The sequence below is a fragment of the Ornithodoros turicata genome, chromosome 9, assembly GCF_037126465.1.
Source record: "Ornithodoros turicata isolate Travis chromosome 9, ASM3712646v1, whole genome shotgun sequence".
NCBI classification, from domain to species: Eukaryota; Metazoa; Arthropoda; class Arachnida; order Ixodida; family Argasidae; genus Ornithodoros; species Ornithodoros turicata.
In genome coordinates, this window is record NC_088209.1 from 31,803,222 (window position 1) to 31,828,234 (window position 25,013).

Consider the following 25,013-nt stretch of genomic DNA (forward strand, 5'->3'; position numbering starts at 1 on the left):
ATTGACGTCATATACATTCCTCCACGATAGTCATGGTTGCGCGGGATCCCTCCCACTCCATTACTTAGAGATCGCGCGACGCAGTGGCGCATCCGTGTGCTGCCCCCCCACGGCGAGCTTGCTGTCTCTTTCTCTTTGATAACCGAAGCTTAACAACCGGGAGCATTCAAGGGGAAGATAACTCTAATGATGTTGCTCTTTAATGGACAAGAGCCGCGATAAACGGGAACGACCCTTCTGTTGGCAACCTGGTGCCATTCATGAGCGGGGCAATTTGTTGCGCTACGGCGTGTCTCTTTACGGGGGACAGCTGGACAGCGCTTCGGGATGCACCCGACTGTGGCCACGGTTCCAAGGTTCCGAGGGGAAGTTGTCACTCTTGTTGGCGGATCACTAAACGTGGCGCGTTGCTTTGTCACGAGTGGACGTTAAAATAATGTACCAGATAATTTAGAAGAGGGCTCCTTCGGGGCCGAAGAGAGCCGCTGGTGGTGCGGTGCGGAAACAAGATGGCGCTCCTGTTCGCCCTTGGAACTCAGTGTCGCTACTCTGAAGCGAATCTCTGGACAACCTCCTGTTTACAAACATATGACGACACGAGAAGAGTGGTTCGAGGTTATATTTTGCTCTGGTTGGCAAAAAGCGGGAAGAAGGCGTCGACAGATAGGCTAAGAAGGCCGATAAGACTCATAGGTGCCCACAAGCATGCTTTACGTGGCGGCGCTACGTATTCGATGACGTAGGGGCGCGTCGTTTATTTAGAGACTCCACCGTTGACGAGACTTACACCCCTACCACATGGTCAGTCTTCAATGATCATTGAAACCAATGGTCATTGAAGTCGCGCGTAGCGCCATCTAGGATGGGACGTGTCAATATGTCAGGGAGCATTGCATCCAATGCTCGTTGCGAAGTTGACACGTTACACACTTGGTGGCGCCACGCGTGTGTTCAATGGCCATTGGTGTCAATGATCATTGAAGACCGCCCGTGCGGCATGGATATTAGTTACAATGCCTAGAAGTGTCCATTCTAGCCACAATACCTTACACTCTTAAAAATGAACTTCATTGCATAACACGCTCCTAGCCAACCATCATCCCGAATGACATCGTTCTTTCCCCTGATTTGTTGAAAACGAGAAACGTGCGCCTTTTTTTTGTGACAATTATGAACAGTATAAGTGTCACACAAAAGGCGTACGCCTCCCGTTTTCAACAAATCAGGGCAGATAACGATATCATTCGAGATGATGGTTGGTTAGGAGCGTGCTACGGGGGTGCCAGATGGGTTCCGTGCTGGGAAATGGGCGAGGCCAGCATAGTGCCCTAAGAGGGCACTAAAGTGCAAGAAATTGTACTCGTGGAATGAAAGATGCGTTACCTTGAGAGTAATGTAGAAGGAACAGGAGTCACCCGTTCTGTTGCTTCGTGATTTATGCACGAAGGAAACCGACAATTAGCGCTTTCTCTCCTCCTGAAGAGACGCGACACGCTGGTTCGGCCTCCCCATTGGTCCCTGGAACAGTTCCCCCGCGACGACTTTGCACACTATCCGCACCGCCATGCCGGGTGTCTTGAGAAGGAAAGCGCAAATTGCAGTTTCCCGAGCGCTTAAATCACTAACCACGCAACGGATGAATGCCGTTCCTTTTATGTTAATGTCAAGGTAACGTTAATTTATCGAGGAGAAATATTTGCACTTTAGTGACCCTCCGCCGGTGAGACTGTCAGGGAAGAGTTCCCGTGCTTACGAGAACCAAAAGGGTGGCCGAGGCTCTTGCTCCTCTGGCGTCAGAGCTCGACGCCGAATTGTTGTTCAAGGGCTTGTATCTCGAGAACTACGACAAGTAGAAGAAATCTTTTTTTTAATACTCTGGCATGCCAGCAATACAATGCGTACACGCTGCCATGAACCATGCTTATCAAAGCGCACAACCCCTTTAACATGATGAGACTTCATAGACTTTCTCGCGGCTTTCTATCAAGTTCCATCGTCTCTTCTGTAACATAAGCGTTACATGCCCTTCGAGCACATGACAGCTGATAAGAACAGGATGGTCCAACGTCATTCAGTGGAGTCTTGAAAGACAAGACATGAACATCAAGCAGAAATGCTTCTAAAACTCCAGGGCTGAGCCGCGGACGAGCACCACCTAGAAACAGAGCCTGGTCGCTTCAGCGACGTGACGTAACAGTGACGTAACGAAGTCCGTCAATCATAATCGTGCTTCGGCGGCGGTAGCTATGGAGACGAGCCGCATGGGCAGTCATTGGTTGCCACAAAAAAGCCTGTGTTTGAAATCATGTGCGGCGATTGGCTGACATCCCGATTTTCATACCTCCACGCGCGAAGGAGTGAGAGAAGGCATTAAGCAGGCCTGCCTTCTGTACCTATAGGAGGCATCGGCGAGGCCCATAGGTAAACAATGAGTTGGAGGGTAGGTGTTAAATGACAACGGGCATGGAAGCATTAAATTTTATCATAGGAAGTTTCACGTTACAATACCGTTTCATGAGCATGCAAAGTAACTAACTAACTTCGGCAGAATAAATCCAAATACGGGGTAGCTACACCTGTAAAAACTTTACCCAACATGGCTTCCATCGTCGATTGTTTTCCCATGGGGATCTGGAGGTCTTTGGTTCTAACCTTGGATTGCGATGTTGGATCGGTTTGAGATGTACCACAATGAAACGTACGGGTTAGAGATCCACGCGGACACAGGAATTTTTTCACCTGGAGTAATAGGTACTTTTATAGGTACCCTGTATAATTTTCTTTCACTGCTCGATGACGTCTTTAGCACCACTCTAAACACAATGTCATCGCGACTCATTCACGAGTTACCACGCTCTCCACCCTCTTCCACTTAACGATTGCACAATACACACCGCGCAACCCACCGGACACACAATGCAAGCGTCTCAACCACCCCCACTCTAAATTCATCCAACCGTACAGCCCATCGCATCTGAATAAATCCCCCAAACAAATCTCAACCCCTCATCCCTTTTACTCCGAACCTAAATGTAATGCCGCAATTATTAATGACCTCCGCTTATAATCACCCCTAATGGATGGATATGTCGCTGTTCCGGCGGCGCACAAAAGCCGGGGAGCCGTACCGGAAGTTGACCACCGGAAGTGACTCAGTCTTGTCATGCCGCGCGGCTTCAGCGCAGCTCTATAAGAGGCTGTCGAATATATATACGCGATTTGGTATGCACCCCGTTCCTTGGCCGATATGGCTTCGGTCATTTTGTAGGGCGGCTTTGGAGGAGATCTTCGCGGGAAAAAGTATCATTGTGCGTTTGATCGGCCGCTTCCTTCCTTCCGCATGACCGGGGTCCATGTCTAATAGGTCCATCAGGGCTAATACGTCCCCGATGGACTGGATGCTCGCAAGACGACGACGACTTGTGTGTGCGTTTCAGATGAGAGGATTTTAGCCAGCTCTCAATCACGGGCATAAAGGATGACCGTTTCACGGCCGATGTGAGGACAGGAAGTGAATGCTAAGCTGATGAACCGCAGGCGACAGGAGTTCCATGCACACCGAGAGCCGCGGTCCTTATTCTGGGAGGGGAGGGGGGTATATTTATTAGAACAAAGAAGAAAAAAAAGGAAGAAAGGGAAAAAGAGGGAGGGTTTATGAAGGGGAATATGTGTTTTGACAAGAAGGACCCCTTCCCATCCCCCTTCGCGGTATCACGTGATTCAAAGCTGCTGCGGTTACGTTAACGAATTGCTGTGGGCGTTGCACGTGTTGTTGGTTTCGTACCACAGGATGGTCTTGAGATGTTGCACTTATGCGCGCGCGTCACTGCGGTGTCGTTGCATATCGACGGGACAGCACGTTAGAGAGCCACTAAAGTAACAAAAAAAAATGTAACCTCGCGGAATCAATGATTTGGTTATCTTGAGATTAGCGCAAAAGGAACTGGATTCGTTCGTGATTTAATCGCGGAGGAAACTGCAAGCTGCGCTTTCCCGACAAGGCCGGGCGGCCTCCCATTGCTCTCTGCCACCGGGGGTGCCCTATCATGGGGTGTCCTGGGCATAGGACTGGATTATAGCCCATTTAGAAAATGCGATAACCCACTATTACAGATTGACCTCTGCCTAAAGCTTTGCGACGTAGAACGTAATTTGTCCAACGGTAATTATACTATATGTGCTCTCATCCGTCACTCTGTTTGTACACTCTAAGGGGAAAAAAAGGAGTAATTTTAGCCTTCTCGGGAACTACACGCGTTGTCTAGATGTACAGATGCATAGATGCCAGGATGCTAACTGGAAAGCAATTACGGCTTCTACTTGCAGTCACACTCTTAGAAGAAGGGGTAGAGCAGTTACACTTTTTAGGAGGTACTAGTTGTCGCATATGCTGCGCCTAAAAGGTTGCAAAGTTCTACCTGCTGCCTCACTCTCAAAACAGAACTTCACCGCACAGTACGTTTTTCGTCCCATCTGTTGTAATCACTTGCACGCGTTAGGAGCTAACGAGAGGCGGGGCACTCGTCGAGAAGGGCACGTGATGAAACACGTGCACGGCGCGCTTCGCGCGATATGTGAAGGGCGTAGGATACGTCACGCGCAATGTGTCACGTGCCCATCTTTTTGAATTTCCCGCCGCTCGTTAGCTCATAACGACCGTAATGACGATGAAGCGATTAAGCCCCCATTCGGTGAGAGAGGGGGCGTACACCTTTTTGTAGCAATTTGGATATATGATAATTTCTTTTGCCACCTTTTTACACCCTTTATCAGACGCTATGTGGGTGGTAACTATCGAAGTTACCACCTTTTCACACCCTTTTTTCTTAGAGTGCAGAGGCAACAAACATGCAAGCACATGCACGAACTACTCCAAATCGCAACACTTATACGGCTTCTAGTCTCCTAGGTTTCTGTTACTTCCCATCTTAGTCCCCTGGCCCTAAAATTTACTCCCCAGCGCTGAAAATAGTCCTTACAAAACCGCATAAACTTCCGCCCATGTAGTCTGGAGAGGGACTAATCGTTGTAGCAATGCATTTAGTCCCCAAAAAAGACTAAAATTACTTAATTTCATTCCTTCGTGCCTCGAAACGACAAATACAATTGATAGGTACTGCAGCAACAGCAAAGCGTCTCTCTCACGACGAGCAGGTTTAGGCAAGCGAACCTGAACGATATGTGGGCAGCCATTTTCACGCTTCCAACATCTTCAACAAAACGACCTCTTTAAAAGGGGCAAAGCGTACACGAGCGGCGAAATCGCTACGGACTTCTTGCGTCAGGGCTCCCGTTTCGCATCTGGTGTGCGTGACAGATGGGCGGATAAACGGATGCCCATTTAGAGAGAGAACAAACCTTCGAGTAAAACTCACTTTGCGCGTCAGGATGCAGAAAGATGAACCCGAACGAGTCCAGGCAACAGGTCAGTTGCGTGCGCAAGTAGCAGTTCGAAAGACCGCCAATCGTTCCAATGCTCACTTCACTGTGAAATCATCTTTCTTTGTTCCAGCTCAGAAATTTGAGATAGAGTTTACTTGGCAATCGAGGAATGTCGAAACTGAGCCAAGTAAGGTCAACACAAGTGATAAAAGGATAAAACATTGAAACTTTTCTGTTTATTATGATACAAGCTCTCATGCATTTCGGCATGACGACATTTCATGAAATGCAGTCCACTTCATGAAATCTTGTATCATAATAAATGCGGTATTTTCAATGTTATACCTTTTTATCGCGTGGAGTTCATTTCTAAGAAATCAGCAAACACAAAATAAGTAAATAAATAATAAAAAACAAACAAAATGGAAACACAGTACAGACGTCAGGAAGGTGCAGAAAAAAAAAACTGTTCAAGCAGCTTGAGAGAAAAACTCATAGCTCAGTGAAGAACAACCGTTGCATAAGAATGATACGGAGTGTCATCATTCCCTGATTCACGCCCCTTTTGTAATCATGAGAATTAACGTAACTGCATAAGTGTCACAAACATTCGTACACGTCCCGTTTCCATGAATCCAACATTTCCATGAATCATGGTAGCCAACAATGTCAATCGTGACGATTGTTGGCTACAAGCGTGCTATGTGATGAAGTTGTTTTAAGTGCAACCCCGCCTTCGGTGTCCACGAGGCAGCTTGTACGACCGACAGCAATTTTTACATGATTAATGCAACTAAACAGCATAAGAAAAATATCTTGGGCACTCCAAAAGAAGTGGTCGTGACTGTTCTTTTAGGTAAGCGTGACGTGTGTTTTGACAACAGGCGTAGCTGTTCCTTGGTCAGTTCGGGAGTGTGTACTGCAACAACTGGAATTTGTATCGGGGTCGGGGGCGTGTTCAAGACGCCGTGTAGACCCGAACGATAATGGTCTTCACGTATGTCTGCACCTTTCCTCAAAATTGTTCTGCCCTCATAAATTTCAGATTTAACGAAAAGCAGAAGTTCATAATCGTAGAGTAAAAAATAAATAAATAAATAAATAAATTAATTAATTAACAATGCACAAAGTTTAGTGAAGAAGTTTGTTAGGAAGTAGAAAGAAAGGCCATACGCGGCTAGGGCTAATGTACATGCTTCGGATTATACTTGGCGCCATAATCGAAGCAACTGCGTTTACTATGCTCAAAAGCTTCGCGAGCAATAAATATAAGCAAACCAAGAAGTGTTACAACAGCTCAATACGTAATAGTACCATGACCCTCCTCACATTCTCACGGAAACGGTAGGTACCTCACGCATTTCTGCAATGAGCGGCAGTCTGATGTTATTCGAAATTCGTATTATTTTTTCGATCCGGAAGTGTTACGGTAAAGTTTACTAACGTGGTGTGCTAACAAAACAGACTTTTTGTTTTGGGTTGCAGTTCGCACACTTACGTCCGCTACGCTCATTAGAACGGGTACGACGGTTTTTGTAGGCCAACGAATGACGACGTTCTGTCCTATTTATAGCATCAGCGTTCTTACTATACACTTTCTCTGTCCTTGAAATTGTCCGCTTTGTAAATAACGAAATGACCGTAAAGTAGGCTTCACCCAATCACATGCCTTATCGCGGGAAAGTAAGCTTCACAGGTATCCTTCAGCAGCCTTATCTATTTTCGGCTATATTTTCGTTATACAATTTTTTGGCTTGGATTAGAAAAATGGAACAGCTCACTACGACAGAACGCATGCTGAGGGGCACCTCCTCGCGGAGAACCATGCATCTGATTTTTCTAAAATCAAATATTTCAATTGGTTTATGTTGCATGTATAACGCAGCTTTGAAACAATATCTGCGGAAGTGTTATTTACTTAATACTGAGACTGTGTCGAAGCAACACTAGGCATAATTGCGTCAATAACTGTGTCTAACATGCAAAGTTAATATACTTAACGACCTGGTCATACCATAAATTGTGCTGCAAAACATGTTGTACGTACATATTTGTTCTCCCTTTTACTATAGCGCACCTGTAGTCGCCATATGGCTTAAACCTCCTTCAGGAAGACATTCACGGCAGGAGCCAGCCACACGACGACGCAATTAACAGCTCCGAAACCATTTCATCCGCCGTCCGACGAGAGCCTCTTTGCATAGCTTGAAGCCCTGGAAGGCTGGGCGGTTCAAGTCAGCCGTGCATTCATCTCCTCTTAGTTGGGAGCCTTTTTAGGAGTCAAAATGACGTAACGGTGCGGCGGTCGGCCAAGCGTGATAGGCCGAGCTCACTCCCACACGATAATTAGGACCAATTACGGGGGGCCAGCGCTGTCGTTGCTACGCTACCCGTGTCCCCCGGACTCAATTAATGCGTCTTGTCACCGCGCGGCGCCGCTGCCTATTATTCCCGCTCTCCCGAATGACAATGGCCGAGTTTACACAAAGGATCGTAATTTGAATAGAAAAGCTCGGCGGAAAAGAGAGAGAGCACGGATGTGCATTGAAACAGCTGTGATACTGCGGGAACGGCAGAGCGCGCGCGCGCGCACGCCGCGTCGGTGGCGCCGCCTGCTAGCGGACACTGAAATAAAAGCGGAGAGAAATAAAGCGCCCGCTAAGCGGTGATGTACTTTGCGGCGTTACAGGCGTTAGCGTCGCTACCACGTTCGCTACTTCGTGCCGCTGGATAGTAACTGTGCCGGGAGATATGCAGGCGCACACCGAAATAAAAGCGGAGATTAAAGATAACGACTGCTATATTGTGATGTACTTCGCTACTCCTCTGCTTCGTGCCGCGAGATTGAGGTACGAGAAAAGTGCCTTCGGTACAGGTCGCCGTAGCTAAGTTCTTTCTCGCCGCGGTTATCTTTCCGGAAAATGAAAAACGTGAGACAAAAGAGAGAGAGAGAGAGAGAGAGAACAGCAGCAGCCTAATTTTTTGCTTCATTTTACTAAAACTCAGATGGGCATATTATGTTGATCCCTTGGGCTTTCATAGCATTATGCTAAATTTAAGTGAACTAATCGTACTCTCTTATTCAATTAGGATAGGGGGTACAGCCTCCGCTTTTATGGACGCGACTCTGTCTCAATGGTCGCTTGATAAAAAATGTTGAGGCAATGGAGTACTGGAGGTGTCCCTGCTGCCAAAATAGAACTACAGTTATAGACTAAAATCTGTTGCATGAGGCCCACGCGAAAGAAAATGCACAATATACTCTCGAGCGCTCTCTATAGCAAAAACAGGGGGGGGGGGGGGAGTCATATTGTTGGACGGGCACTGAGTGGGTACTGGGTATTGAAGGGGCCCATTCCATGTTTCGCTCTATCCTGCACAAGAATGCGTACGCTATAATTTTCCACCCAAATTGTAGGCACATTTTATTTTAAAGGAGCAATGAGGTGGCATCTAACATCGCTCGAAATCCTGCCTCATCTGTCAAGCTGTCCACCAGGAGTCACCATGCAAATTATTTTCGCTCTGCGGTGCGTTATAGCTGTGCGATCGAATTTACAAAAAAGAAAAAGAAAAACAGTCAGAGGAAGTAGCCGCGGACGGCCGACACGATGCTCTCGTGACGTGGTGAAGGCTCCGTGCCTTGTTTCTTTGTTTTTTCTTCGCAGCTCACGCGCCGCTTCTTCATCTTTGAGCTGTGCCGCTGTACGTCATTGGTCACTTGAGGGGAGTAGCATACGTCACGACGTCCTCTCGTTCTGCGATGCGCTCTTTTCACGAGGGAAATGATATTTCAAAGGTGCGCGGAACAGAGCCCTGGCGCTCGCTCTGTAGTTCACCTACGCTCATCGTTCTTTCGCTGGAACTCATTTTATTTGTTGGAAAACACTCTGCACCGAAAAACGAAAAAAAAAAAAATTGGCGGTCACTTCAGCGCTCCTTTAATGCTCTGTACAAACATTTCCGCGTGATATTCAAATGTTCAAAATACGCGAGCACGGCTATACTAGCGTGTTCTACTCGTGCCAGGGGCAATTAGCGTACATATACGACGCCCAACGAGAAAGGTCGAAGCATCAGTTCGCTGGAGCGCAAGGTGGCAAGTTGCCGGGTGTATTAATCCAGAGGTACCGTACGGCCCTGCCTCATTACAATGGGAACGAGCGATCCGTGACAATCCTCGGCCGGGGATTGGGTAGGGAATATGACGAACATTGTTGAGGACACGTACGTCCGATCAAGTGAGGGCCCGGATGAAACGCGTTCGCCGTTAAACAGGCGTCACGTGAGGGAAAGGAGTCCAGCCAAGTGTGAAATCGGGACGTGACGATGGCGCTTATATGCGTCTATGGCGTACTGGCGTCTATGCACAGTCGCTCTCCGCCGCATTTTCGACAGTAACATCTCACTGTGAGGCGCAGGCCCCTAAGTGTGATGGCGTGAACTAATACAAGTATACGACAAGTGTATATGCGTGGGCAGTTCTGTAAATTATCCCCACGTTGTTTCTGATGCGCACTGTACAAGAAAGTGTGCACGGGGTTGGAACACCCGTGCCACGCGAGCAAATAAAATGACTATACCAACTGGCCCTTTTTGTAGCTTATACGTAAAATGACATCAGAGAGTTTTAATACATCGTACTTTGCGCACGTAAGAGATAGCGTTGGTGGTTCAACGCACTGCGTGGAGTTCTCTTTCTGTTTTGGGCGTGCGCAGAACCATCAACGCTATCCCCTACGTGCGCAAAGGCGATAGCGCACGTAAGGGATAGCGTTGGTGTTTCTGGGCCCGCCCATAGCAGAAAGAGAGATGAAGAAAGGAAAAGTACACAAGCGAGCTGGTGTAACGTTGAAGTAGGAAGCATCACCTTGGGCTTGAGAGGAACGAAGCTCAAGGTCAACAGAAAGACAGCTTCGCGCAATGCGCAGAGACATCAAAGATATCCCTTACGTACGCAAAGGCGATAGCGTACGGTAGACTAAAACTCTCTATTATGTGCTTAACGCGGTAAGTTTTAATGTCATTCGCGCGGTGCCACACGGACGTTTTTAATGACATGTGACTTCATGTAATTCATGTAATGTAATGCCACAACTCATTCGCACGTGAAAAGCTCACTCTCGTTCCCGGTATGAGGCAGGAGTAAGAACTTTAGTTTGCATAACACCGTTAATGCACGATACAAGATGATTTCTCAAATTTCTTCTTAACATTTGAGTCATTTAAAATTTGACCGACAAAACCAAAACACGCACGAGCTGCGTTGAAAGCACCCGGTATTAAAAGGTACTAAAAAAGGTTTTTTTTTTACTTTATTGAGTGGACTGCATCACTTTCGTGACATTTAATGTCGTTAAAAATGAACACGAACAAGTGACACGAGCTTCGTATATATGAACATATAAAAATACGGCTTATGCTTAAATAAAAGTACGCCTATCAGTTTTGTGACTAATGCTCAAGTGTCTTAAATGTATCTGAAGTAGTTTTTGAGTTCTTTGCTACTCTACTCTACTCTAATTACTTTCTCTTCCAAGTATCAGCACTGTATCTCGAGTACGTTATCCCTTCAGTATTTAGTACCGTATTTAAATATATTCATAGTATCTCCTACATGTCTGGGCGGCGACAAGGCAGGAGAGTAGCACGCAAGTGTTAACACTTTTTCTTACAGTAAAGTTGTACTGCTCGCGTAGCTCCCAAATACTCTTTCAATCACCTCTGTCGTTGTGTCTATATTTCAGATGACGACCACATGGCGCTGAGATCATCTAAAAAGCCACGAAAAGCACGCACAGCCTTCACAGAGCATCAGCTCAAAGTAAGCATGCCCAATTAAGCTGACCACATTGTGCTATACTTGTCAACGTTCGGCCTTTGCTTCATAAGTTTTCCTCCCATTTTCTCAAAGCTTCTTACCCCACAAAAGAACGCAAAGAAAACGTCAACGGTAGATCGACGTCGGTTCACACGTTGCCTACCAACTGCGTTTCCATTCATAACCTAGCCTCTGTCCCTCACTGGCAGCGTGACGCCCAGCTAAATAGCAGCGTAACATTAACCTTCACGTGCGCAACATGAAAATAATTGTTACCTTATCAAAATACCAGTCTGGCCTTCTGAACTTCGAACTTTTTTTTTCTTTACGAGTCGGCATCCCAAACCAGATTCTAACGCTCGATTTGTTATCACCGGAACTGCCAACTAATGGGGGAATAATATTTACATCACAAGGCTTCCGGCCGCATGCTGAGTCATTATGACCCCACTTTTCACCTCGTTTGACAAAAACTGACAATGTAACGCTGACCCCAGTCTTCGCTTCCCCGTCGCGATTGTACAATCAATAAGGGTAGCCCTCAAGTGAATAAAGATGTGAATGCTTTGAACAACCCACTTGCGAGCCGTACATTGTCCATGTAAAAAAAGACTTCGCATCACCCGACGCTCATACGTGCACTGGTCGATGTTATGATAATTAGGATTTCAAAAAGCTAGTGATTGTAGCATAAAAAGCGTGTCAGTTTTTTCTTTTTCTTTCTTCGTGACAAACAGGTATGAAAGTACAAAATACCGAAAATGAAAGCTTGCACGCACGTGCGTGTGTGTGTGCTGACCACGATTGTTAATAATAACACTGTACTTAGTGTGAGCGGTGTGAAAGTTACGGGTGCTGTAAGATGCTTCGTTTCTAGTGTGGTTGAGTGCGTGGGCGACACTGTTCCCTATAAAATGCAGAAGCGCAAGTAGCTGTCGCATGTCGCTGTCCAACGAACGTGATACTTCCGACACGGTATATACAGCCGCTAGTAGCAGCCACACATCATAAACCTCAAAACTACCTAAATAAGATGGAGCTGCAGGCGCCCTTGGGGCAGCCACCCTGCGCCAAGTCCTCCTTTTTTTTCTTTTTCAGTAGCCAGTTAATTACTACTACTACTACCTCCAATAAATTTTACGGTTGTCCCCGCACTTCTTGCAATGCTCGCATACGTCGCGACGATCAGATGGTGCAAAAGCACTTGTGTCATGTCGTCCTTTCTCTTATGTGTTTCCTTTTTCGACACACGAGTGGCACAAAACGAGATGCTTGTCACACCTAGAGCAGTAAAGCAGACGACAGGTGATGATGATGATGATGATGATGATGGTGGTAGGAGAAAAAAAATGGAGATGTGAGCCCGGTCGCCGCGGGACAAGCTACTCCAGATCTAGTAGAGAAAAAAAGGAATAGAAAACGTCAGACGACAGAGTTTTCACACACATTGCCCATTGTCGTCTGCATAAACTGCCCCATCCGCTAGGAACACGAAAAGCTGTAAATGTTACGTCTTGCCACGCTGTACTTTATATTCGACGTATCGAAAGCTATTGTGTTCCTCGATCCACGTAACTATTCGAGCATTTTTTTTACAACACGCCGTCATTATTTATGGGTTGCTTAATACCGACCGCAAACTCTCCCATTGTTCACGGACGAGCACCAGCCTCTAAGCTGAAGCGTCCATTCTTCGCGGCATAATAATATAGTACAAAGCCGGAACCATTATACACAGCAAACCGCAGCCAACCTTTCAAAACTACATCCTCTCTAAACGCGCAATTTGACTAACCTCCGCTCCGTTTCTCGCAGCCCAACCCTATACCTCTTTTGAAAGACCACTATTTACTCTCTGCATCAGTCACACGCAGACTGCACGAATGCTTGGCGAATCAGAAAACGTTTTACCGTGTACACAGAACACTCCATATCCTGTAAAGGGCAGCCAGCAGTCGCTCGCTCCATAGTCTATTGAATGCAACTCAATGGGGCGATGGAACATGAACGACCCAAAATCAGCGCGCATGTCATTCACGTCGGGGTTCTAATGGAAACATAAATGGATGGGCGGGTCCGATAGCATCGTCTGAACGTCATACAGGCCCTGTACAACTGCCATTTGGAGGAACTGGTTGTACCTTCTAATCTCGCAAAGTTGTACTCCTCCGCCGACCGTCATTTCTCTCAATGGGAAGATGGGACACCGAACTATACAAACAATTTTTTTTTAAATATATCTCTCAGCTGTCTTTATTTATGGATAGACCTATACTCCACTCGAAGGCATTATAGAAGGAGGGAATCAGCACAAAGTAAAACAAGAAAACAAAAGATATACTTGCACGTACATCGCCTGAGTACACATTTAAAAACAAGATACGCATACATAAAAATCAATTATTCCTAACGCAGCTAAGAATAATAACGATAGAGTGATACACCAAGCAGGAACAGAAGCTTGTCGTAAAATTACACTTGGAACACTTTCCTGAAGATGTCCTCGCTGTCCTCTATTGACACAGTGACAGAGTTATTCTAATTGCTAATTGTCTTCGAAAACACCAATGCTTAAATATTCAGTTAAATATTTCTTGAATTATAGGATTAGCAACAAGGTTAAGAATAATGCTTGAAAGACGTGTGCGTACAAAGCTCCAGGAACATTCCGATATGGTGCTGTCCAACTAACGCATTCTCCATCACTTGTAGCACGCATGCCCCTAAAAGCTGACCCAAAAGCAAATCAGTTGCAGCTTTGCAGGCAGACTTGTGCCCGTTACTCCAAAAATGTAATTGATTACCGTTACTCGACTCAAAATGTAATTGAGTAACGAGTATAAAAGTAATGCGTTACTCCGGCCGTTACTTTCAATTCATAGAAAAATTTCCGCATCTGTGCTTCGCAAAAAAGAAAAACCCCAACCAAGTGATTGGGGACAGCTGAAATAGCGCGAAAGACTCGCGCGTGAGAAGTAGCAATAATACCTTTTCCGCTTACTACAGTAGAATAGTCTAACAAAGACACATGAAATTTGTCACAGACCATTGTTATTTTGAGTCAGATTCTACTTCAAAAGTAATTGATTACTCGGTAATGATTGCTCAAAATTGTAATCGAATTACTTGAAAAATTACTCAAAAACGTAATTGATCACTCGAAAAATTACTCAAAAAGTAATTGATTACAAGTATCGCAATTACTTGTAACGCGTTACGTACCACTCTGCCTACATGTGAAATACTGAAATGATATCTTAGCACATACACTATCTCACACTGCGGCCTTTAGTTGTGAATAATGTATGCTCTCGGGATGGCTGTCGTGAAGCTGCATCTTCATGCAGGACAACACTCTTTAACAAAGAAGATGCTGTCTAGAAAAAAAATTATGGGGCAATTAAAGGTATTTTCGTAGTGAGGTATGAGCCTAATTTGGGAGGCCAATTTTCGCGCCCGTTTTCCGGTGGGCGTTTTGTCTCGAAGCAAAAACAGAAAATAAACCTCGCGCGATGCTGTGAAGTGCGCCTAGACTTTGTGGACCCCTTCCTCTTTCGGGTACAGTTTTGTTGCCACCTTGACAACAGCGAACTGACAGTCAACTCAGGACGGAGAGCGCGTCATGCAGTTAAAACTAACTGAGTTTATCGTACGTTCGTATTACTGCATTGCAATGCATGGTACATATTACATATATCGTACGCATGGTATACATTACTGCACCCATTAGAATATTACAACGCGCATTTTTTTCCTAACTGCTCACAAGTCCAAGCAAATGGATGGATGTTCGGGAAAAAAATAATAATAATAAAAGGGAGAGATTGAGTAAAGCACATGCACAATGTAATAGTTATTCAGCATTCGTTATTTCAATGTAACGAGCGTTTCGTGTCCGCACTCAGAATGCGAAATATTTCACTTGAATTTCGAAAACATCATTCAGTTGTTAAGGAGCCTATAGTGCTGCCGCAACTTCTTCGTCAGTGGATTCCTGTATGGGTCGACATAGTGATTTAAATAAATCAGAAATGCCAAAAATAACAATGTGCACACCGTTGTGATAGGACATTAACATGTAGCTTCGCACTATAACGTGACCCTCATAAACCACCAGAGCCAATGGCGGACACAGGACCCGTCTCTTTCTCTCTTACAGACGCTTGAGAGGAGCTTCGAGAGACAAAAGTACCTGAGCGTCCAAGACCGCATGGAACTGGCTGCAAAGCTCAACCTCACAGACACACAAGTTAAGACTTGGTACCAGAACAGAAGGTACTTGTTTACACAATTCCCGATCCACATCCCTACTGACGTAGATTCCTTCGACAGAACTAAATGGAAGCGCCAAGCAATGGTGGGCCTGGAACTATTTCCCGCCACTGCGATGGCGCGTTACCCTAGCCTGTGGGGCTCTTCCTCCTTCGGCACTTCAGCGCCACCTCCTACTTTCTGGCCAGGCTTCTCTTACAGTGGATACCTCAGTGCGTTAAGCGGAGGTCTCCCCTCTGCTGGTGCACCACCCTCGATGAGCAGCCTACAACAGACTTTAGCCTTGTATCAAAGGTACGCCGCTGCTGGAAGTGGTGGAACTGTGCAGCCTTACTTTGAAGCCAACGGTTTAAGACCTGCGGCTCAACGTTCTGACGGACCTGCCAAGCAGACTTCAACACAGGGAGCCTCCAATGAAGACACACAATAGCGGTGTGACTTTGTGAAGTGCGCTCATTGACTTCACTGTGCGCGGACAGATGCGGAAACAATTGAAGCTACCGTTGTACCTTTGATTCATTGGGTTCCTAATGTGATAAACATGTCTTCCTAATATTTAGGAAGGGTGTGTATTGTACAGACGGCTTGTTATAGGTGCCTCCAGCTGCGCATTGATTTGTTGAATGCTGTGTGGACACTTCATCACCTTTAAAGATTGTTTCGAATGTGATTTGGTTGTTTTTACGAAAATAAACAAAATGCTGTCACTTTTGCGATGCCAAACATGCTACATGTATCTTACTATCGTACTTTACGTGTTCTCATGTTTCATGATAAATGTTGTTTATGGAGATCATTGAGGATATTGAGGATCATGCGCTCAAAAATATCAGCAATAAATAACCAAGACGAACATTGCAGAGCCAATTGGGGCAGATTGATTTGTTGAGGAACAAAAAAATACCGGGTATACGTTCGTCAGCACCTATAGCCAGAAAAACGTTATCTGATAGATCCTGAAGTACTAACCCGAGCAAAAGCTCCTTAGGAGTAGGATCGATGGCTGATTAAGTGTCGCGGTGTTGCAAACATTCAGAAATGGCACGTGATCGTCGGCAAGCTAAATCTCATTCGAGTTCATTTAAAGTTTACAACGGCTGAAAGCTGGCATTGATGCAATCGTTACTCGACGCTGCATTGGGTTGCTACCTCCAGCAAAAAAAAAAAAAAAAAAAAAACGGCTGAGAGAGCGAAACCAAAAGGAATAGCAGGAGAGGACCAGGCAACAGGAGAGGGCGAGAGAACCATATGAGGAGGGAAAGAGTTCATTCAGGCAGGTGCGCAACGACACTGTTTATTCCGTTTGGATTTTCTTGCTACAACATACAGAAGAAGCAAGACTTAGAAACAAGAAAAGGCACTACCATAAATCAAATCGCGTCGCTTATGCGACAATCACCGCCCTATCGTGCGGGGACAACAGCCAGCGCACCTACCGGTAATCGCGGCAGGGCTGTAGCACGGAGATAGCGGTCTGCGCAGCGCCTGTATGGCCGCTACTGCAGTTCAGCCGGCTGTGCTGTCTGGGTGTTTTCCTCAGACGCTTTAAGATAAATGCCGGCACAGTTCCCTGTGAAGTCGGCCCAGGACGCAAGATCCCCCCCTCCCCTAGCGATAGTCGTGACGCTGCTCGCCTGAGCTTCGGCAAGCAGCAGTTCAATGCCCCCATTAGCGCCCCCACAAGGTAGAGTGAGAAGACGAGTTGCCGGAGAGCGGTTAGAACAAGATGAATCTTGCGATGATTGCATATCAATAACAAGATATAGATATAGATGTTTACTATAGGTATGTTTGGAACAACCCTTCATTCAGTTCAATGAAAGAGTATTCCAACAAGTTGAAGGCTGCCCTATGCAAATCTGTTATGGCTTATATTGACGGCATAGCCCTAGAGAAACAGCCGCGATTTTCTACACAAGTTTTATTGATGACACATTTGCAATCGTGGTTCTATAGGCTCTTTTCTACATATCTTAAACGATGTCCACCCTAGCATCCAATTTACGTGCGATAAGGAATGTGATAGAAAAATTTATTTCTTGGGTGTTCTAGTCAAGAGGAATGACACTGGCAGTCTAGGTACTTTGGTGTTTAGAAAGAAGCGCAACATTGGCCTGGCGATTCGGCACATCCATTGGAACACAAAAGAGCAGCGTTGGTGTCAAGGTCCCTTCGAACCCCCCTCTCTGGTCCTCAGGCGAAATCAACCGAGGCTAGAATAGTTACGTCAAATCCTACATGTAGGTCTTACCCTGAGACATTCCTAAAAGACGTATACAATCATATAAACAGAAGACTGCAAGAGAAGGAAGCTTCCACAAAAGCAGACATATGTCACCCAGCCATACATATAGGGAGATCGGAACACATAATAAGAATCTTAGCCACTGTGAGCATCACAACACCTTTAAATCCCCCCCCCAAAAAAAAAGTACCTGAGACGAGTCCTGGGGACGAATTAGAACTAAACACAACAACAAAGGATGTGTGTACCAGATTACCTGCCGCGACTGCCCTGAAACATACGTTGGAGAAACCCGCCGGAAAGTATCAACAAGAATCAAACAGTATAAAAGAGACATAGATAAGTGTGCCAGTAAATAGACAGAAGTTTATAAGTATGTACAAAAAAAAAAAGAAGAAAAAAATGAAAAAGACGGTCACACAGTAAACTTATCTCCAAATACTTTACACATGAAGGTCGCTGTGGTGTAGAGAAACGTCTGGAATCTTGGCATATCAAAAGAATAATGGATGCATGAACAAAAGCCCACTTCCGAATTTCTACCCCCCCCCCCCCTTTTTTTTTTCAATACATAAACGGCTGGTGCCTGTCAGGACTTTCATTCTGACGATGACGCCCAAATAGGCTTTGAAACGTCACAGTGTTACTGCGGTGTGTTTTGATTGTTGCGTAGCTGGTGCGGGCTTTTTACAAATCGATTAAAGATGTCTACCATCGGCCCTTGGACTGTCTTCTGAGAGGCCGAGTTTGCCTCATTGGGCAGGCATGCTTTATGTTGGAGGCCATGGTAGGGTATGGTTGTTACCGAGAAGACTACAAGGGAGCACACCGTCAGCACGCTCTTGTGCACAGCATATCGGGCTCCCCTGCGAGTCCACCTTTTTCGTAGGCAACACTAGCGAATGTTCGCGTAGCTGTCTGAGATGCAGCCAAGGGTGTCGCAAGCAGTACGTAAGTACAGTGCAGGACAAAAATTTACGGAACACGCTCCGGCACATTCTTTCCTCAGAGTGACACGCAAGCAGCGGATGATACCGTACGGACTTACAGACATGTGCCTAGGCATAGCCTCCTATCTTTTTTAGGAGGCTATGGCCTAGGTAACCCAATCACCCGTTTGCAAGTCCGTACGGTACCCTTCGCTGCCAGCGTGTCACTCTGAGGAAGGAATGCGCCGGAGCATATTCCGTAAACCTTTGCCCAGCACTGTATAAAACTAGAAGCACTAAGAAACGAAAATGGGGTGCTGGAGAACGCGGTAGTACCACGAATAATTGGCTCTCGTAGAGAGTTTTATCGAGTACGCGCATCCCTCATTTTTATCACGATTCCATTACCAGGTGCCAATTCAGGTACGGGGAGTCGTTGACAGTCGCAACGTCTCATTTAGACGTCATACCTCAACCGCAACCGAATCCTTCACTAAAAAAAAAAAAGAAGACAATTTTCTCAGAAATGGGAGCCTTGTTACAAGTTTCCTTCTTCACTCGACTCGCATCAGCGAGCAATCACCCTCATAAGTGCCATCCGTACGTGTCGAAACGCGACGACAATTCCACCATTTTTTTTTTCCTGGTCCCTATAACGTTTTTCTGAAAATACCTTACGCATAGCACCCACTTCGCGAAATCGGCCAAATGACTGTTGTTATACTGGGCCGAATAAAATTCCAGACCATGCCTCAATTACACCCCGAATGCACGTCAAACCGCCGCAATGAAAATACAACCGATCAAGAGGTGTGTAGGCCTGGGAATCGAAATGAGGAAATCAAAAAAGAGAGCGTCCCCTCCTTTCAAATAAAACGTCGCTTCGAGGGACTCGGTGTCTACATTCGACGAAGGCAACAACTCTGATTACAGGCTTCGCGTGTCATCCGCTCATCGTTGAGAAAATGGCGGCTTTAGGGCCTCTTCTCGCTAGTTGCTTATTAAGCTGCCGACGCTCACCTGAGATATACGCCCTTAAACATACATATACGCGCATATTCGGTGGACAGAGCATGGGTGAAATAAGTTCTTTTTTGTCTTACCTCCGTGCGTTTTGCTGTGGGCTTCTGTGTTGAAGGGAGACGGTCTGAATTTCAGTGTCGTGCGCGCACATGCATGGCGATACTATTGATAGGGAAAGGGTGACTAGCCAAAGATTAAGCAGCCCGCCTTCCGTGGTGGAAACAGCCATGCGGATTGCTGATAAGACCGAGAGGTGGATGAAGTGCGTCATCGAGCGAGATAACGCAGCGCGTGTTGCTCGACAGTGGTGTTGGCCTCTGAAAAATTGTATTCGGAATTAACGCGCTCACTCACCCGTGTTTCAAATTCGAATTTCCAAGGTCTTAAAATTTTGATGCAACATAAGGTCCTGGGTGATTCCTTTCGTTTCAAACGTGCACATGTTAGTTCAAATGTTGCAATGAGCTTCCTTGATTATTACAGCTTCTACTCCCCCTAGATTGCAACTGGTCCCCATTTTAGTTCTCTGACTCTGAAATTTCCTCCCCAGCACTGCGAATAGTTCCTAAACTTTCGTGCGTTTAGTCCCGAAAGGGACAAACGGTTGTGACGAGGCGTCTACTTCCCAAAATAACTAAAATTACTCCTTCTTTAGGGATAAAATTATTCCCTCTTACAGTGTAGTAAAAAGAAAATCAATAACACACTTCGGTTTGAACAGCGGCTTTACCGGCACACATGGTCCATTTTGTTGACACCGTGAATACCACAATGTGAAAAGCCGGAGTGTGGGCAACAACTGGAGGTACAGGACAAACACGCCACTCAAACCAGCAAAAGTTTAATTTTCACATTTTCGGCAAGTTACAAATACAGTATATATAAACAAGACTCCTGAGAAAACGAGGAGGAAAAAAGAGGAGGCAAAGGGATTTTGTCCACCAGCTGGCTCACATCTATGCCCAGCGCCGGCGAGAGAAATTACGGGCCCCGGGGACGGGTCATGCTCGGACCCCCTCCTCACGTCTCGACAATACAGTCCGATTATTTCTTCTTTATATGATTACGACAAGCCTTGGGTCCCGCGTTAACCTGAAGTGGCACGGGCCCCGGGCGCCATCCCCCGCTGCCCCCACCTTCTTGCCGGCTCTGTCTATGCCATACTCCCACCGTGAACACTTTGTCAACTGAGAGATTGCTGTCGTCACAAGATCACGGATCTTTAATTCCTTCTCCAAATTACGGCACGAAACTTGACTGTGAGTTGATGAAAATATACACGAACGTGTAATATCATTTTGCCGCTCCGCGCATTAGGAGCCCGAGCCGAACAAGAAAAAGGGAAAGCACGCCGTAGAGGAGTCTCCCATCGTGCTCTACATCGTGTGTCAGGGGATGCAACCCAACACCTTCTCACCCTAACTGGGAAAGCGTTGCCAATGAAGGCACTTTGTTTCCATAGCAACCACTGGCGTCTGCCTTCTAAGCACGTCCGCAGCCCTTTCGATTAACGCCCATTACAGCCTCTGAAAGCCTCACCGACTGCTGCTATTAGCCATGTCTCTCCCAATCAACTGCCTGTTGTGTGGGCGCCGTACGTGTTCACACAGCGGTTGCCAACCACCCGTGACAGGCTTCGCCAACTTGGCTATCAATGGCCAGCGCAGAAAGTGTCGATAAATCTTTCGCGTCGCATTAGCACCTGTGATTGGCCCGTTTATTATTATTTTGTTTTTGTTTCGTATGCCTCTTTTTACTTGTCTCCTCGTAAAATGCTGCGTCCCTATATAGTCAATACATTTTTTATGGGGAAAAGGCATCGATTATGTGACTGGGCTCAGGGCGCGGAAGGGATCTAAAAAAGGTCTCCAGAAGCAACGTTGTCCTCGACTTGAAGGGAAGAGCAGCGTGATGTGCACTTGAAATGGCCACGCTATTTTCCCATGGCGCAACAAGAGACATGTGCGGTTCCATTGCAGCACATCTTTTCGGCCGCCATACGCTAGGTTGAGTTGCCACGTCGTACGCTGTTAAGTTGTCACACGTGCAAAACGCTTATGTTCCTTGCGAGTGTGTCCTATCTCCACCAGGAAGACGGCATCGCGGAATCACACAGCAGCCGTCAAGGAGACGCTGGGGTATTGGGGAATATTCCACTAGGCCCGGTTATGGCATTTTCAGAAATCGTTCGTGGTGACGTACCAGTCTGCAGAAGACACTGTGCCACGTTGAAAGCGCAACATCTCGTTCAATTTGGAAAGCTTCACCATCCACTCGGCGTGGTACGAAGTTGCTTCATCGAACCTTCTGCTTTCGTGACGTTTGCTTCTGATACATGTATGTTGCTGCCAGATACGCCATGTAAGACCACAATGCCGTGCAGATTAAGGCTCGAGTAGTCAAATGAGTCTAAGATGAGCCACTCCAGAGTAGACCTGTGCCCACACGGCACGCCTATGTTCTGCACCGATGTGCTTTGCGCGTTTCATCATGCTTGAGCGCACGTGGGAAACAGTTCGGTTTTGTGTTCTTCATTCGTTTGTACCTTTAAATATCGGCAAGGACTCTTCCATTTTTACGAGTCTAGAGGTTTGGTCCTATGACTAGTCCTGGTCAAACTAACTAACTGAATCTAGTAGAGATTACTCTTCCAATAAACAGTGAAAATGAATTGATTTTGAAAAATATATTGTTTAAACCCAGTTCCTAACACACTGCCTGCAGTTTCACGGGTGTCCGCTGCATGTGGATGGCAGGGCACTAGGAGGGGCAACTACACATAAGTTCCCCGGGGATATAAAAACCTCTGCTCCACTATTGACACTCGACGTAACAACACTTGGTAACAGATTTGTCTGCTGATTTGCTTGTCGTCAGCCAGTGCACGCGCACTATCGTTGACTCCTATTCGTCCGCACCACCGACGTCGAAGAGGCAAAGCCAGAACCGGTTACACTGCCATCGGCAGTGGCGTCACTATGGGGGCGCGGGCCGCACCGGGTACAGAGCGGAGAGGGGTGCAGTCCCAGCGCTGAAGGCGAACCGACGACGAGCATTCACGCTCCAGCCTTCAGGTTGCCGCAGACAATGCCGCGTTTACCACTGGCGCTCACGGGTACTGTCCGCAAGTGGAAGGGCCCTCAGGCGGACACCCAAGACGTCGAAAGCAGTGTAGGAAGTACGAGGTAATCGTAACGGGCAAGGACTCGGTAAAAGGGCGAAGACTGGGAAGGCGCGACGTCCGTGTCAAGGAGTAGCGCTTCAAGTAGCAAAGAGTCCTACACGTTAAAGAGGCTCAGGAGAAAACGACATCGGGCACCCAGAAGCGAACTAGACGGGCACGCAGGAACAAGCGTTTACGCACATACCCAAGAGCGCGCCTTCAGAGCATCATCATTTTTGCCTGGTGCACAACTTCCCCGCTAGTCAGCCACTCGAAGGTTCCAGGCGGTACGTCGGTCGACAACTGTTCGGCGTCTGCGCTCTCCTCCCCCCAGGCAACACACCTCCAACGCTTCCAGTCTGAATGAAGCAGTGTAAGCGACACACGGACTTGCGGTCGTGTGATGTCAGATATACGAGGACTGTGTGATGTCCGTGTTGTCGGAGGACAGGAAGAGGGGAAGGGGGGTGACGGATGGTGTAGCCGCACCGGGAGCCGCCGACCCGAGCGACGCCACTGGCCATCGGAACACAGATATAACCTCTGCGACTGTACCTTTTACTTTGTCTCGGAGTACATTGTCATTAAAATAGCAGTCTTCATGAGGTGTTAAGCCAGAGATGGACTTGTAAGTTGTAACGTCATCGGAACTGCGCAATTGGAAATTCGTTTCTCGCGGGCTGTCAGGATGGGAGCACGCAGAAGCATTAAAAACGAAGGCGTCACGATTTGACAGTGCATTTCTAACCCGATATCCAACGCCACATATTTAAATACATCCCTGCAACACGTGTGGATGTTCCAAATAGACCTCTCCCTGTTTGTAAACAAATGACGTCATAATGTTCGACAGCGACACCAATCTGGTGGATTTCAGCTACGCTCGAAGCTGGGCTGGCGAACAAGAGCCGAAAGCCACGGTCTTGACAGGATTACGGTGGTCCGACCTTCAATCCTACTTTGCCCATTGCCCAAGTGCCTATTCGTGGAACTCAGCCCTCCCCTTCCGATATGTTTCGGTTTCAGTGTGTCTACCAACATCATGATGACGTTTCTCTGGTAGAGGTCTATTCTTTATAGCAATTCACGGAAACTTCCAACCAATGTGCACTGCCTACAAAAAATTACGTGCCCTTCTCATCACCCCCCCTCCCCTCTTTCTGTCATGAGTTCGCGTCACAAGGCAGTGCGGGTACGTGATTCAGCGGCATACTTGTATGTGCATCAAGGCAGCAGAGAGCGTAAAGGATCCTGGTGAAGACATAAGTCATTCTGCGGCAGACGTGAAGGATCTTGGACCGGACGGGACCGGCTGCTACCACCACGGACAACTTTAATATATTTTTCCAGGCATGGCTTCAACCACTGAGGTCCACCGTTTCAAGGCTTGTCGTTTCCATCTTGGTTTCTGTATATCTCCGCAAGGCTCGGAGTCCGTTTGGCCCAGGTCCATCTCCATCGGCATGTTGCAACGCTCACTGGTATTAAAACCATTTACGAATTGTTTCTGTGTCGCAATTCCTGGTCGTGTCGCGCTAGTACCTCGTTCCAACCTTTAGTGATGGTCTCTTCCACCGACCTCCCCAAATCACATCACAATTTCGGGTGTAGTTCCGTATATCGGGACCACTAGTTTTTAAAAATCAGTGAAAGCGTTAGGAACGTAAATAATGCATATAAGTGGAGGAAGGTCATATACTGACTCTAAAAATGTAAGAATTATAAAATCCTGTGGAGTAGAAATTTTTTTTTTATATGCATTTCAATAGCCCCATCTGATGCACTTCTAGCGCAGGAGAAACACGGGAATGCTAAGCCTAACGGATTCGAAACTTGCCATCTTGCAAATGGTAGGGTCGTTCAATTGGGCTAAATCACCTCACTAAATTTAATCCAGGTTAATGGTTAATCCAGGTTGGGGGGTCTGGTGCTCCCCCCCCTCCCCAGGCACGCACTAGGCGGTGCGGGCGTCGAGACTGTGCCTCGGGTTAGATCAGAAGGTCCTCAGTAAAGATGGCAGAACGCCTTCAAGAAACGGGCGACAAAATTTAATTTTTATACGTTTCACGCAATGTACGAGGGTCATTCATGTTTAATTTCGTTACTAATTCCTCTTTTTTTTTTCGTAAAAGCGTTCGATTGATGTTTATATTCTTTGTTCTTTAAGAAAAAGCCAAT

General features: G+C 46.6%; 2 protein-coding genes across 4 annotated transcripts in view; one reads left to right on the forward strand and one right to left on the reverse strand.

The window, feature by feature from the left end:
* LOC135369457 (barH-like 1 homeobox protein) overlaps positions 1-15,956 on the forward strand; it is a 36,161-nt gene extending 20,205 nt beyond the window's left edge. Inside the window, exons 2-4 of the mRNA XM_064603046.1 lie at positions 11,130-11,206; positions 15,363-15,478; positions 15,536-15,956. Coding sequence (XP_064459116.1) covers positions 11,130-11,206; positions 15,363-15,478; positions 15,536-15,905 — 563 coding nt within the window. The 3' untranslated portion in view covers positions 15,906-15,956. The remainder of the gene's footprint in view (positions 1-11,129; positions 11,207-15,362; positions 15,479-15,535) is intronic.
* The window catches only part of LOC135368626 (dopamine beta-hydroxylase-like), a 352,228-nt gene extending 332,339 nt beyond the window's left edge, over positions 1-19,889 (reverse strand). For all 3 annotated transcript variants that reach the window (XM_064602032.1, XM_064602031.1, XM_064602030.1), the window contains exon 1: positions 19,753-19,889. The gene's annotated coding sequence lies outside the window, so the exon portion shown is untranslated. The remainder of the gene's footprint in view (positions 1-19,752) is intronic.
* Between the last annotated feature and the right edge of the window lie 5,124 nt (positions 19,890-25,013).